Raw genomic sequence first — 13,531 nt, forward strand, 5'->3', positions numbered from 1 at the left:
AGGTGCTTTGATTATGTCAGTCGTGCACTATTAAGGTGTTTAAGTATGACTACAGTTTTTGCCAGTAAAACATATAAATGTGGGGTTTTTTTGCATGTTTCCACAGTTTTTCCACAGTCTTTAGAGTCTTGTCCAGCTCCACTTTTCACATAATACATCTGTTATTGGACACATGGCTGCACATGAGTCTGGAAACCACACAGAAACTTTTGCTTGTTTCACCAGATCACTATCACCCAGTGTATGTGATATTTTGAGGCCTTCGCTGCTGTCTTATTGGCTTAGACTCAGAAGAGTCCAGATGAAACTCTCTGTGCCAGAGCGCTGTGCTCCTCCAGGGGTCGGACACTCTCAGCTTGCATTCTGCTGGTTTTTAGCTGCTAGGCTTTTGATTTCTCATTATGCCTACATCTCGGCTTAGCCACATGCCCCTCACTAACCTTCCAACACTCCCAACTAACAGCTTGTCGCATCGTTTGGACTTCCAGCTGAAGCAGGAGATGGTTCTGTGCAGCTCCAGCGGACAAACGCATGGGAAAGTGTCTTGTCTCTGAGAAAAACAGAGCATACTCAGATCATGTGTTTACTACATTAAACGCAAAAGCAAGGATGTCAAGCAAGAATCCCGACTCACTGCCTTCATAGCTGATTGACGAACGATGGACACAGTTGGGTTGTCAGCATTGCCGGCCATCAGTTGTTTTGTTTCAGCACAGCAAATTATCCGTTTGTTGTTTTTATTTTTCATTCCCAGTTATGGTGGGCACATAATGTCTACACAGACAAACACATTAACAGTGAATTCCCACACACATTACACAGATTTGATTACAACCCGAGTACGCCGGAAATCAATGAGGCAGAGAGCCAGGGGAGAGGCTGCTTGGCTGACAGGCCGAGTGGTGGGTATTGCTGCTAATTAAAGCCGGGGAGGAGCCCTGGAGATGTTGCCAGGGTGGCACAGAAGGAGAAAAAAAAAGCTTTGTGAGTACACGTGGCCTGAACCTGCTATAAATCTGTGTGAGATGAGGTACAACATGAAGGCAGAATCCTTGCTGGGTTATGTTCTCTGCTGGGACACTGTTTTCTGTCATTATTATGTGTATTCTTCCCTCTGACAAATCACAGAGGAAGTTCTCTTAGTTTTTGTATTTTTGTCTGTGTGTGTGTTTTGTGAAATTGTACCCCAAAGATGAAAACTGAGATTTCCCAGTAGGTTTACAGGCTACTGTGATCATCTTCAAAAGAACTCTCAAAACACCTGCTGGGTCGACTTTGAGGTCCAAATATAAATCTGATGAAGTGCTTTACAGACTAGCGCTGACTTCCAAACCCGGCTGAAGGACCGATCTCTTATGTAGTCACTACTTACAGCCTCTTCGGTTTGCAGTGCCACGACTTAAGGCTATAATAGGACTTTATCAGCAGCTATAGACCTTCCTCCTCCTCCCATCAGGACCAAACACTGCTAACCTTGGTGTGGGATTAACTCTTACTCGCACTTATGGGAGACGAGAACTGCTCTTGAATGCCTAAAAAGCCTTCAGAACAATCGTGCCAGAGACTACTAAAGAGCCAGTTGCACAGTGAACCTTGAATTTGTTCTCCAAGTGAAAGAAATGTCCTTTAACCATTCAACAAATACTTTTAGAGTCACTGAAAATGAATCAGACGTGCATGGCTGAATGAGAGCGGTGCATTTGTTAGGTTTTAAAATGAAATGCCTTTTTCCCACAATGGTGACACGGAGCGAAAGCTGAACTTAAACATATCAGCACAAGCAGGAAAGGAGCGTATTGATGAATAATGAGTGTCCCCTGCTGGTCGACAACAAAACTGCAACGAAACCAGAGAAAATATAACACTTGCTTTAAGCATGTGGCACAAAGTGATAATTAAACCAGCGGTGCTTAACAATCTGAAATAGCAAACAGAATGCGTGTGTGCCAACATAATGGCTTCTTGTTGTGTTTTCCAGTGATGCCAGCTGACAGTGCTGTAGACAGGGTGAAAGGCACTCATCCTCTTCACACTGGTTTGATCCTGGGCATCTTGCTGGTGATGCTTATCATGATTGCAGGCGTGCTGATCACAGTCTACATCTACCATCACCCGACCTCTGCAGCCAGCCTCTTCCTTATCGAGGTGAGCAGCAGCACCAGCAGTTCTTCTGTTTCTGACGTCAGAGGGCTGATTGTCAGTCTTACACCTTGACATAAATTACTTATTATATTTTCCTGTGCTATTGTTTTTTTTGCTATAGAGAAGTTTTTTAATTCTGGTTATGAGAATCAAACCAGTTAACATTCATGGGTGTTCTCAATAAGCTGAATATATCTAATATCCGAAAAATGCAGACAGCCATCATTTGAAAGTGAAGTGTAATATATGTTTTGCTAGTGTGCATTCAGTGACTGGTTGGTGAGTGGTTTCTGGAGGCTAGCCGCACTCACAAAGGTGAAATTAGTCACAAAGATGTATATAGTGCTGCACCGGATCCAAGCAGATGACCATTGATGGCCATGGTTTGTATGACACCTAATGGCTGCAAACAGTAAGCAAACCGGAAACACTTTCTTTCAAAGTTAAAGTTGATTTTACTTTGAAAGCAAACAATATCCATTTCTGGTTTGTGTTGCACTCTTTCAATTTTTACTGCCTCTCCACTGTTAGGTGACAAGTAAGTCACCATCTTTCATGCAAACTACAGGTAACCATGGAAATATGCTAGCGACCAATGGGGTCTTAGGTACAGGGCACCATACGCTGTATAGATGTCAAGTTAGACACTGAAATAAAAGGGCTTTAGGTGAATGCACTACACAGCAACCTCTAACCTTTAACCTTGACCACATTTGTTGCCTCTGACCTTCAATCTTTAACTTCTCTCCTTTAGAGACGTCCGAGCAGGTGGCCTGCCATGAAGTTTCGCAGGGGGTCGGGTCACCCAGCCTACGCGGAGGTGGAGCCAGTGGGCCAGGAGAAGGAGGGCTTCATCGAGTCCGAGCAGTGCTGAGGGAGGAGGGGGCATCCACATCCCTCCCTCCCCTCCGCAGCCTCCCTCCTGTGCTAGCCCTCCTCTCTCCTGCTCCACGGGGACTTCTCACCTGGAACCTCCAGGATGCACTTATCGGTGGAGGAGCTCAGTGTACACAATGACTCGTTAAGACTGTACAATCGGCCCATTGAGCGCTAGATGAGACTGGATACAGTAACCGATGACATGAGAAAGTGAGACACCCCTGAAGACTATCCCCAGACATACCCACTGTTCAGCTCCCGTTAGCAAGGAGCTGAGCTGCCGGGGGGCAGAGGGAGGGAACAGCGCAGACGTCATCGACTCTGCATTCGTTGAGAGTTTTTACGACTGCTATCGCGTTGCCATGTTGGGACTGTACAGCTTGACTGATAGCCGTGTGTCTGGTTGGGTTGGGGAGCAGGGTGAATTATACAAAATATATTTTCAGGATCAATACAGAGTGTGTGAACGAAGATGTCCACTTTATTGTCCATGGGGGTTACACATTATAGGCCTTTGTATATCCATCAGGTTTTTCCTTCTTTTCCTTTCTCTATGTTTTCACAGGGGTTGGCGCATTTATCTGTACAGACCGTCGGTATTGCTTTTCAATACCATAGCAGGCTTAATTGACTTTTCCACAGTGCACTCTGCACAGAGAGGCTGTGGCTGCGTGATATGACGCGAGCTGAACTCGATCGATCACAGCTGGGAGTAAAGCTCTGAACATTCGGCATCGGTGTTGAATTAGTTTGTGATTTTTGGGGGCTGGTTTCATTTTGTGAAAATGAAGTGCAAGGTGGGTTTTTTGTTGTTGTTTTTTTTAATGGGTGATGGACACTATCCTTCCCTTTGGATTGATTTCTTTACTGCCGTGCCATTTCGTCCCTGAGTAGAGTTTGCACTTCTTTTTTTTTTGTTTCTCATTCGACATGTGGTACTAATGCAAAATTACAAGACAGGCGCTTGTGAGTGTGAATATATTTTCTGGAGTGTAAGTGATTCTCGTGTGTGAATACAGAAGACAGTTTACAGTAGTGATTGGACATCCACCTGCTATATGGGTGCATATATTTGAGCTGGCTCTTATTGATCTTACTTAGAAGTATCTGGATACAGTTTGCGTGAGCCAGAAAACACATTGGTCTGGTTGGAGATTTGATTCATTTTTACAGTGTCGGTTTATTTTCCAGTTGTTGCCAAGCGTAACCAGTTCTGTGTCCACATTTAATAGCTGTCATGTCACCGTAGTAATGTATATACCAAGGCCAAAACATTTGCAGATTCAGGTAACTCATGGCAAACATTTGCAGTATAGCAGTGATGAGAATCTTCTTTTCTTATTTTTTTATGAGTGGCCTTTTTTTCTCTACTTTTTTACTTAAATGTGAATAGTGTTCTAGTCATTGCTGTCACAACAATTCACTCATTTCAAGAGAAAATCATGTTTTACACCAATGATTGTAGACTCATTTAAACAAACTAGAGCTCAAAATCCTGGAGTTTTACTGAGTAATAAAATGTGCAATATTACATCCGTTAATTTCTATGAAAACGCATAAGAACTCCAATCATCTGAATTCTTTTTATTTACACTTTGTTGACATTGAGACCAAAGACTAATCAGAATTTCAGTCACATGTATTTACCTCAACCTCCCCCCACAGACTCCATACCTCTCATTAGGCAGGATATGCAGGTTTAGTTGGTTAAAGCACAGACTGTACACAAAAGATGGAAGTAGCCACTGTGACATCACTCATTGGTTAGCAAATTCCTGATCATATGCCTCAACCCTCAATTTAAAAAAAATATTATGTCATTCTTTATTCAGGTGGCTCCATGGTGTAGCGATTAAACAAGCCTTATATATGAAAAACTAGCCAGTTCAAGAGGGGAGGAGCCATTAAATCCACCTCCAGGGTTTAAAAGCTACTGTATTCCTTGCGTTGGCCCCAAACCTGGATAAATGAGAAGGTTGCATCAGGACAAGCATCTGCCCAAATCAAATATGCGGATCTACCTTGGAAATGAGGGAACAGCAGTAGTACTTAATTATGTTATATTCAGTATGATTTGAAACTATCAGCTAAGGCCATGAACTGATCAGAAAAAAGTTTGCGGTAATAGATCAACAGCGCCCAAGGGCAGTTTCCCACAGACCTCTAAACATGAAGGTTTTGTTTTCCAAGCAGAGGAGTCGACCCCTGCTGGACATTAAAAGAAATTGCAGGTTTTCACACTAAACTGATGTCACTTTTCAAACCAGGAAGTTACATCCATCCTTTGTGTACAGTCTATGGATTAAAGTGATACTGTGCAAGCATTTTGATGTCATAAAAATTAGACTTCCCTGATTAGCATTTGCTAAATCCTTCCCACCATCAACGACTGTCCAGTAACTTATTACAATTCCAGGCACAGTAAAGCTTAAGCTTTGCATTATCAATACATTTAAAGAGTTCTACTGCCAATGTCTCTTAGTAGCCTTTCTATGAATAACCAGAATTACAAGAGGTAAAATGTCAGCCATTAGAAATTAACAGTATGCCTATCTAACTAACCTACTAATTTCAAGTTTGCATCATCAGCTAACAAACGAATCCTGGAAGAAGAGTTTAGCCTCGATATCGATATGATATATCAACAAGTCCAGTCAGCACAGTGATACCTGAGATAGTGTTATACATTCACTCACTTCAAACAAACAAATGTGGCAGTCTGCTAGTACCAGCATAGTCACAACGTGTAAGCAGGTACACAACTAAAAATACAACTACAGCAGTAGTAAGCGAACTTAAGCAACCAACCTTTGGGTTTTAGTTGCTTTGTTCGTTTTAGAGGAACCAGTACTTTGCCTGTTTGGTTAAAATACATGTTAATCTACGCGGAAAGCATATAGGCCTGTTTCAAATCAATACATTCTCTTATATTTTATAACATGTGTGTTGGGAATATTTTAATTCATTGAACTTATATTAGCAAAGTTTTTCCTGTCATTCTGAAATTGGTTGTATTGGGGTTTTTTAAACAATACTAAAGTCGCAGGTGGTGAAGTTGCCACCACGTTGTCCTGTGTCCTTGGAAAGAACACATTCAAGTGCAGTAAAGTCCCACTAGGTGAGCGAAGTGAACAGAATCACTTCCTAAAAAATCTTTTTAAATTATTCCGTTTAGTTAAGGTCTTAGTTACAAGCAAGTTTCAAGCACATGTACGGAGTGGGCAGTTCAAGTCACGCGCTCACATGGAGGCAAATCTCTTCTCCAAGGAGTTTGGACAAGACAATCAATGGACTAATTCATCAAGCTGATGCGAAGCCACATGAGCAGAAATCATGCAGCGTTATTCTGGCCCCATTTAAGTAAAAAATAAGAGGACTCTACTGTCCATGTTAAATGATGTCAGGTGAACGTCGGCTCTGATTAATAGACTCCAGCTGTTAAAATCAGGCCAAGCAAATTCAAGCCCGATGATGAAGTTCAACTTAAAAGACTTTAAAAGTCATTTTCACTATCAAGCAAAGAAAAGTTTAAACTGCCAAATTAGCATCACCCAGATTTGTCCTTGGGGTTTTGTGGGAAGTAACACTTGTTTAATACTTTACTTTAGTGTGTTCAGAAAGATATGATTTTCGAAGAGTCACACAAGGCATAAAATCTTAACTATATGAACTACATCGTGGTCACATGACTTTAACTTTACAACTACTAAATTTAGCCACTTGTTATCAAACTCCATATTCGGGACTCACAAAAGCTGAAAAATTCCACAGCTGGGAACGTCCTTATGTTGTTAACCAGTGAGGACATCCTAAATAATCCTTCCTTGTTGTGTTTAAAATGATCATAATTTACAATATGGAATTTATGTCCTATTACCTGAAACTAGCAACTGAGCAAATAAAGTCATTAATTTACTTAGTGTAGAGCTTTAAACATGGCCATGCGGCCCCTTGTAAATAAGGGAGCAGCTGAAAGCAAATTGTATACTGAGGTCACAAAGCAAGGGAGGTGAGTGTAGTTTCCCCATAGACTTCTTTATAACCAGAGGAGTCTCCACTTGCAGGACATTTAAAAAAATAGGTTCAAGGTACAGTCGGCATCACTTTACAGAGCTAGAAGCTATGTCTGCCTTTTATATTGTCTACGGCTCTGAGTCATGTTAGCCTTTGTCACTCTATACACTAGTCATTCAGTCAGTGGAGCTATGCAGCTGGGTCGTGGTTCGTGACATGCATCACAGCAGTATTTCTCTAACAATTGTGAGCCAATGGCTTCTCCACACCTCCAGGCCCATTTTTTTTTATTTTTTAGTACCGGTAGATCGATCCCTGTGGAGAAATGCTCTTTGAAAGTGATCAAATCATCCACGTATCATACGGTGCCACCTGAAACTGCAAGTGTTTTAACGACTGCTGTGAAAATGCAGTCCGAGAACGTGACCGGAGGTCACATTTGTTTGCACTGAACACATTTACAAAAGCTAAAAACACTTCAGTCGCGCAGCATTGCCAGATGGAAAAAATGTTATCCTAGAGGATTACAGTTATTATATTTTGAGGAGCACTATTGTACACAAGTCAGATCGGTAAAAAAAAGATGTCATAAGAGAAGATGTGTGCAGGCACAGGTGTAAGCTGTAGTCCATTGTCCTAAAATGAGGCAGCCTCGGCTTATTTCAACTACTATGTGTTGTAAAATAATGAGATTGTGAAATATTATGGGACCTTTGCCACACAAGTACAATAATTATCACACTCTGGCAATGCTCTGATAGTGGAAACTGGGCTTTCTAGCAGCAAAGTCTTCACTTGCTTCACTGGACCTGACTAATGGCTTTCACTCCCACTTTTAACAAAAGCAGCACAGTTGTGTCATTGGGATTGGTTACTGCTGTTTTCTTTGCTCTCTCATGAGTTGGATTAAATGATGCTGAGTCACAGATTCAGTAAATGTTCCACGAGCTCAACATACAGATACAAGAATTGGAGTTTTCTTCCAGCTGTGATGTTGGTTTTATCTTATCATGACACTTTCATAGCAAACAATAAGACTCGAAATCATAAAGTATCATAGCTGTCTGTAATTTCTGTAACTACTGTCGTTTTGATTACATTTGAAATAATAAAAAATGTTGGTAAAAACAGTCACATGTCTGTTTCTTTGCATGGTCCACCAAATTACATGTTTCTTTTGTTTAAGCATGCATGTCCAACTTCTTTTTGATTATACTATGCTAGTATAAATATACTACCATATCTTTAGTATATTTCATGAAGTTGTGCAGAAATTTTATATTTACAGACCCTCGCAGTACATAGATTCAAAATGAGTACTATTTGGATTTGCATTAATTTTTCCAACATTTGTGAGCCTTTAATTTAAGTACAAGACTTAAAAACACATTTAAAGGTGTAGTCAGTTTTTTTTTTAGTTTATGTAATAGAAAAAATTAATATTTTACTCATAAATATACATTGACCAGTGTGTAATTACATCTTCCAAGAAGCTACTGGCGTCTCATAAACCGGTTAGTGGAAGTTGCCATGTTGACCCACCATCTTGAATACAATGGCAACATCAAGCCTCATCTCTCGAAGTTTAGTCGGGGCTCTAACACATGAAAACATGCATAAAGTCAAGCTCACTCATGAAATGTGTCCGTCATAATAACATTACAGGCTATGCTAGGCTTTGGCCCACATCAGTCTAAAATCGTATGTAACCATGAATAATGTGTTTTGGAAACTGCACAACATGCAGCGCTATTAGTTCTCTCAGTCTCTCAGAGTAACATTTCTAATTTTGATTGAAACTGTCAGAGAAAACGGCAGCCTCGAGTAAGCCAGGATATTAGTTTACAGAGGCTGTTAGAATTATATGTCTAATGTTAAAATGTTGGTGACACAATAATTTCATCATATGGCACTGACATATTCATAGGGTTAATTTTTGAGACAAAATATCATGAGGTAGTCATGATTTTGCAAATATTCCACCCTAGTGCAGTTTGCACAAATTGTTTTAAAAATGCACTCACACTACAAACATCACTGATGAGTCAAGATCTGCACAAATTGACAGAAACACTGAAGCAGCTCCACATTTTATTCTTATTGTCATGTGTGTCCTATTTGTCAGGTGACAGAAGAACCAACACAAAGCTCAGAGAGTAATGGTGATGCAAGATCACAGGTGAAATTGGATGATGATTTGGTGGTTCATGACTGTATTTGAAGCACATGTGTGACTGCATGTATGTGGAATGTCTCACTGTTATTTATCAGGTGACAGAGGCAGCTCTGCCATGTTGTAGCTCGGACAGAGGTGAAGAGGTGATTATGCGGTGTGGATTCATCTCCCTGCACTGAATCATGTGCTCAATACTTTGCGGTGCAATATTAAAGGAACGTGACTTTCTCGACCTTTGCACAAGTTGAGGAAATGTGTGTGATGCAACGATCCATAGCGACCGTTTGTTCATACCGTCTTCACGAAAGGAGGCGCAACACACCTGTGTTTTGATCAAAGGTGTGCGCTACGAAGCAACGCTAACGGGTTAGTGATCTTTAAGTCAGAGTTTTAGTATCGCGAAGGCGGCTCTCTTTTTAACCTGGTTAAATCACCATGGTAACCTGATCTGGAACTGGTTATCTTCTGGTATGTTCGGAAAAGTTCTGGTAGCCAAAATGTCCTCTATGTATAAAAGACATTTTTGGTTAATTCAGAGAAAATGCTCTATATTGTTTATATTGAATTTCTCTTGTGTCACACCAGTCCTCTGCATGTCCTCCTTTACGACATCCATGAATCTTCTCTGTGGTCTTCCTCTTCCTCACACCTGGCAGCTCTATCTTTAACGTCCTTTGTCCAGTATATCCACTATCTCTCCTCCGCACACGTCCAAACCACCTCCGCCTGAGCTGTCCCTCTGATATACTCATGTTAAGGCTTCAAAAAGGAAAATTAGTCTTTAGAGTCAAACAGCAAAACGCCTCATAAATAACCTGAAAAATGACTGAAAAGAACAACAGAGGGATGAGAATATTTTTAAGTGTCAACAGATCTGTCACATTCTTAGGCATGAAAGACCGAGACTGAGCTAGCAATGTGAGATGATCCCAGGTCTGTGTGGGTGCTTCCATTTTCGATCGGTGGGATTTGTCCTAATTCGATCTGCTTCTTTAAAAGTTGGTACAAGCACAGCGCTCCGCTGCTTGTCATCTGGAACATTTTTTTTTGTTTAAAAGCATGTAGAATAGCATATGTAGGCAAGTATATTTCTCCTTTTTTGGTCAAGAAGCAAAGACATAAAGGAAAAAAAAAAAAAAGAAACAGGTCAGGGTTCGGTGGTTGAATCATCCGTCCCCACCAATGTCAAAACCAAATCTACACCCCTGGGCTGAGGCATTCCAAAAATTGAATATCTTGTTTGGCCATGAAGTTTTCTGACACCTGTGTTTAAATGACAGTGAAAAATGCTGCACGCTCGGTTTATGTGAAACCCTTGGATCAGGTAGATTTTGGAAATGCCTCACTGCAGATTGAGGAGATGGAGCTCTACAGCAGTACAGAGAGAAAGCTGAGCAAACAAGACAGCAGAGGGGAGATGGAGACAAGCTGAGCAAGCTAGAAGCAAAAAAAAAAAAAAGCATGAAAAAGGTTTGAGTAAGGGGGGAAACATTACGGAAGGAGCAAGGCAGAGGTGTCAGACTTCAGCTGTTTGTTACAGAGACTGATTCAGTGCTGCAAAGAACAACAACAGAATTCAGATTATCTAATACAAGTAGTGCTGTGTGCCTCAAAGAGGGCCTGAGGAACCAATGGAGTGTGCTGCACAAACACAAGCCCGGCATGTTGTACCTATAAACAGTAATCAGCGGGTGTTAATAGCTAGACAGCCAGCAATTACATTCATCAAATCGAGTTAATCGCTCTATTGTGGCCAAGGTCACGTCACAGCTGTGAATCATCCTGCTGCTGGTCACCTCTGTGGTGATTTACTCCCATCTAGTGGGCAAAACAGAGAACAAAACTGCTGCCCGCTCTTTTTCTAACGTTTGACATACTAGGAAGTATTTAAACAAATCCTCTGAATCCACAGGTCCTAAGATTATTAAAACACAACCTCAAATGAACAACACATGACAGATTGCACTGTTCAATTATTTATTTAACAATGATTAACATCAAATGCAGAAGCAGTGTATGAAAAAACAAGTGCACCCTTAGTGCTTCCAGCCAGCCAGCTGTTGCTGATCAAATGCACTTGATTAACTGATCATCAGCAAATGAGAGCACATTAAATAAAAGCAGAGGGTTCTTGCAGGTCTGAAGGTTAAATGTTGAAATTCAAGACAGTACAATTACAAAGCAGGCCATAGTTGTTCAGGAAAAAGACTGAACAAGTATGGCCTGTTTGGAAGGGATGTTGGTATTTACTTAGAAATAGGCTGCCCAGTGTCATTTAGTTTTTTTGTTAAGTCTTCATCTGTTCCCAGTTTTTTATATCCTGTTTTATTTTGGCAACCTTTTGCTCAAGTCTTCCTTGTTGTAGTTTTACTTCCTTTGTCTTCATTAGTGTCAGCTGTTCTCACTTCCTTTAACTGCCCTCTTTTTGTATATACTTTGGCATCTTGCCGTGTTTCTATGTATGCTTCCTTGCTTATGTTTGGATTGAGTTTGGTAGTTTATTTAATGGACTTATGTATTAGTTGGGGGCTTATTGAGTCCAAGGCTAGCTTAAATAAAGATTCATTTTTTGTTGATTTTTTTCCCCCATCTCCTTGCATGGCGAGTCTGCATTTGGGTCCACACCTAACAATCTATGAAACTTTGGCCATAATACCTAATTTAACAAATCACTGAAGACTTGTTATAAAATGAATTAATTTGTCACACATTCAAGAAACAGGCTACAGACAGCGTAGATTGCAATATATACATTTATTTGACAGAAAAAACAGACATTGTAGCTCTCATTGAAGTAATGCCAGTTTAATTACAGCTGATTCCATATAGTGTAACGGGAGTGCAAAGTATAGAGAGAGGTGACTCTTCATCCATGAATTACTTAGCAGTAACTGGATTCACATGCTTAAGTGAGAAATGCATCTGAGATCAAACAGGATCAAAGCATCCAGAAGAACTGCTACAAAGTGGATTTCATGCCTCGGGAGATTCTTACAGCATCCTGTGTATGCATACATACATACATGTATTTGTGCTAAGTCAGGTTTTTTTAAAACATTTTTAAATCATATACTCATTGGTGTTTACATTTTTTTTCTTTACATATGAGACAGTAAATCAAGAGTGACACATCTGTAGCAGTAACTGTATCTGACTGTGCTAGCATGACCTGTCAGTAATCTCTACTCCTCAGGTGCTTGTTTACGATTGGTTGCCAGCAGATCTGTTGTACATCTCAGATTTCAGCATTAAACTTCAACCAACACGTCAGTATTGTCCCAAACTGGATTAAACAGGTATAGTGTATATCTGAGAGTGTGTGGTTATTTTTATTGTACTCATTCATTACTATAAATAAATACAAAGGACTTGAAGTATATACGTGGTTTTCTATCTCGCTCACGCTCCTCATTTATAGCCAGAAGTGACGACTGACCCGTGACATTTAAAGAAAATTAAAGATTGAAGGCCAACTTTGAAACTAACACTTTCTCTGGTAATACCTAACAGCATGAAGGTTAATCCAACGCAAATCTATCAACATCCTAAAAAAAAAAAAAGAGAGAGAGAGAGCGAGAGAGAGAGAGAGAGAGAGAGAGAGAGAGAGAGAGAGAGAGAGAGCGAGCGAGAGAAAACAATATTTAAGGCCTAAACCCAGGGAGGACTCAGGTAAAGTTTGTGGACTATAAAAGGAGTTATACATCTACTCAAAGAAGATTTAAATGCCTGTATGGAACAGCTGACTCTATCATTTTAAGATCACCTTGAAAAGGTACTAAATGAGTCTCAAAAGACCAAAGTGGCCTGCCTACAGTACTACAATCTATGAATCAATGTAGTACTACCTAGAGGTGGGAATCTTACATCATGCTTGTACACCCTGCTGGAACCAGGCTGTGTTTTTCTGCAAACAAAAAGATAACTGTGCCCGGAGGCATTTTCCTGTAAACAAACAAAAGTTATGTCTACAGTCTGAACTTCCAAATCACTGTTTATATCCTTATGGCACAAAATAAAACATCTGAGGAAACAAGTCAGCATTTTCTTTCAGTAAGCAGCATGGTGTAGTAGTTAGCACCATTTGGCTGGGACTGTTCTTTGCATGAGTTTGCATGTGCTCCCTGTGTCTGCATGAGTTTCATCCCAAAGTCAAATGTACTGAGAGGAAATGATTTTTGATCCCCTGATGAATCTGAAAGCCTGTTGGTAACACATTACACCATAATGGATTGACATTTTGCAGCACCTGCAGGGTACAGGCCCATCTAGAACTTGCCAGTTAACAATTAAATGATTCAGAGAAGGCTTGGAAGAAGGTGC

The 13,531-nt window shown here is 40.5% G+C and overlaps 1 protein-coding gene across 1 annotated transcript in view; it reads left to right on the forward strand.

Moving 5' to 3' along the window:
• The window catches only part of plxdc2b (plexin domain containing 2b), a 109,485-nt gene extending 106,321 nt beyond the window's left edge, over nucleotides 1-3,164 (forward strand). Inside the window, exons 13-14 of the mRNA XM_026179804.2 lie at nucleotides 1,979-2,145; nucleotides 2,897-3,164. Of these exons, the coding sequence (XP_026035589.1) occupies nucleotides 1,979-2,145; nucleotides 2,897-3,016 (287 nt within the window). The 3' untranslated portion in view covers nucleotides 3,017-3,164. The remainder of the gene's footprint in view (nucleotides 1-1,978; nucleotides 2,146-2,896) is intronic.
• The last annotated feature ends 10,367 nt before the right edge of the window (nucleotides 3,165-13,531 follow it).

This window comes from Astatotilapia calliptera, chromosome 9 (genome assembly GCF_964374335.1).
Source record: "Astatotilapia calliptera chromosome 9, fAstCal68.1, whole genome shotgun sequence".
Classification (NCBI taxonomy): domain Eukaryota; kingdom Metazoa; phylum Chordata; class Actinopteri; order Cichliformes; family Cichlidae; genus Astatotilapia; species Astatotilapia calliptera.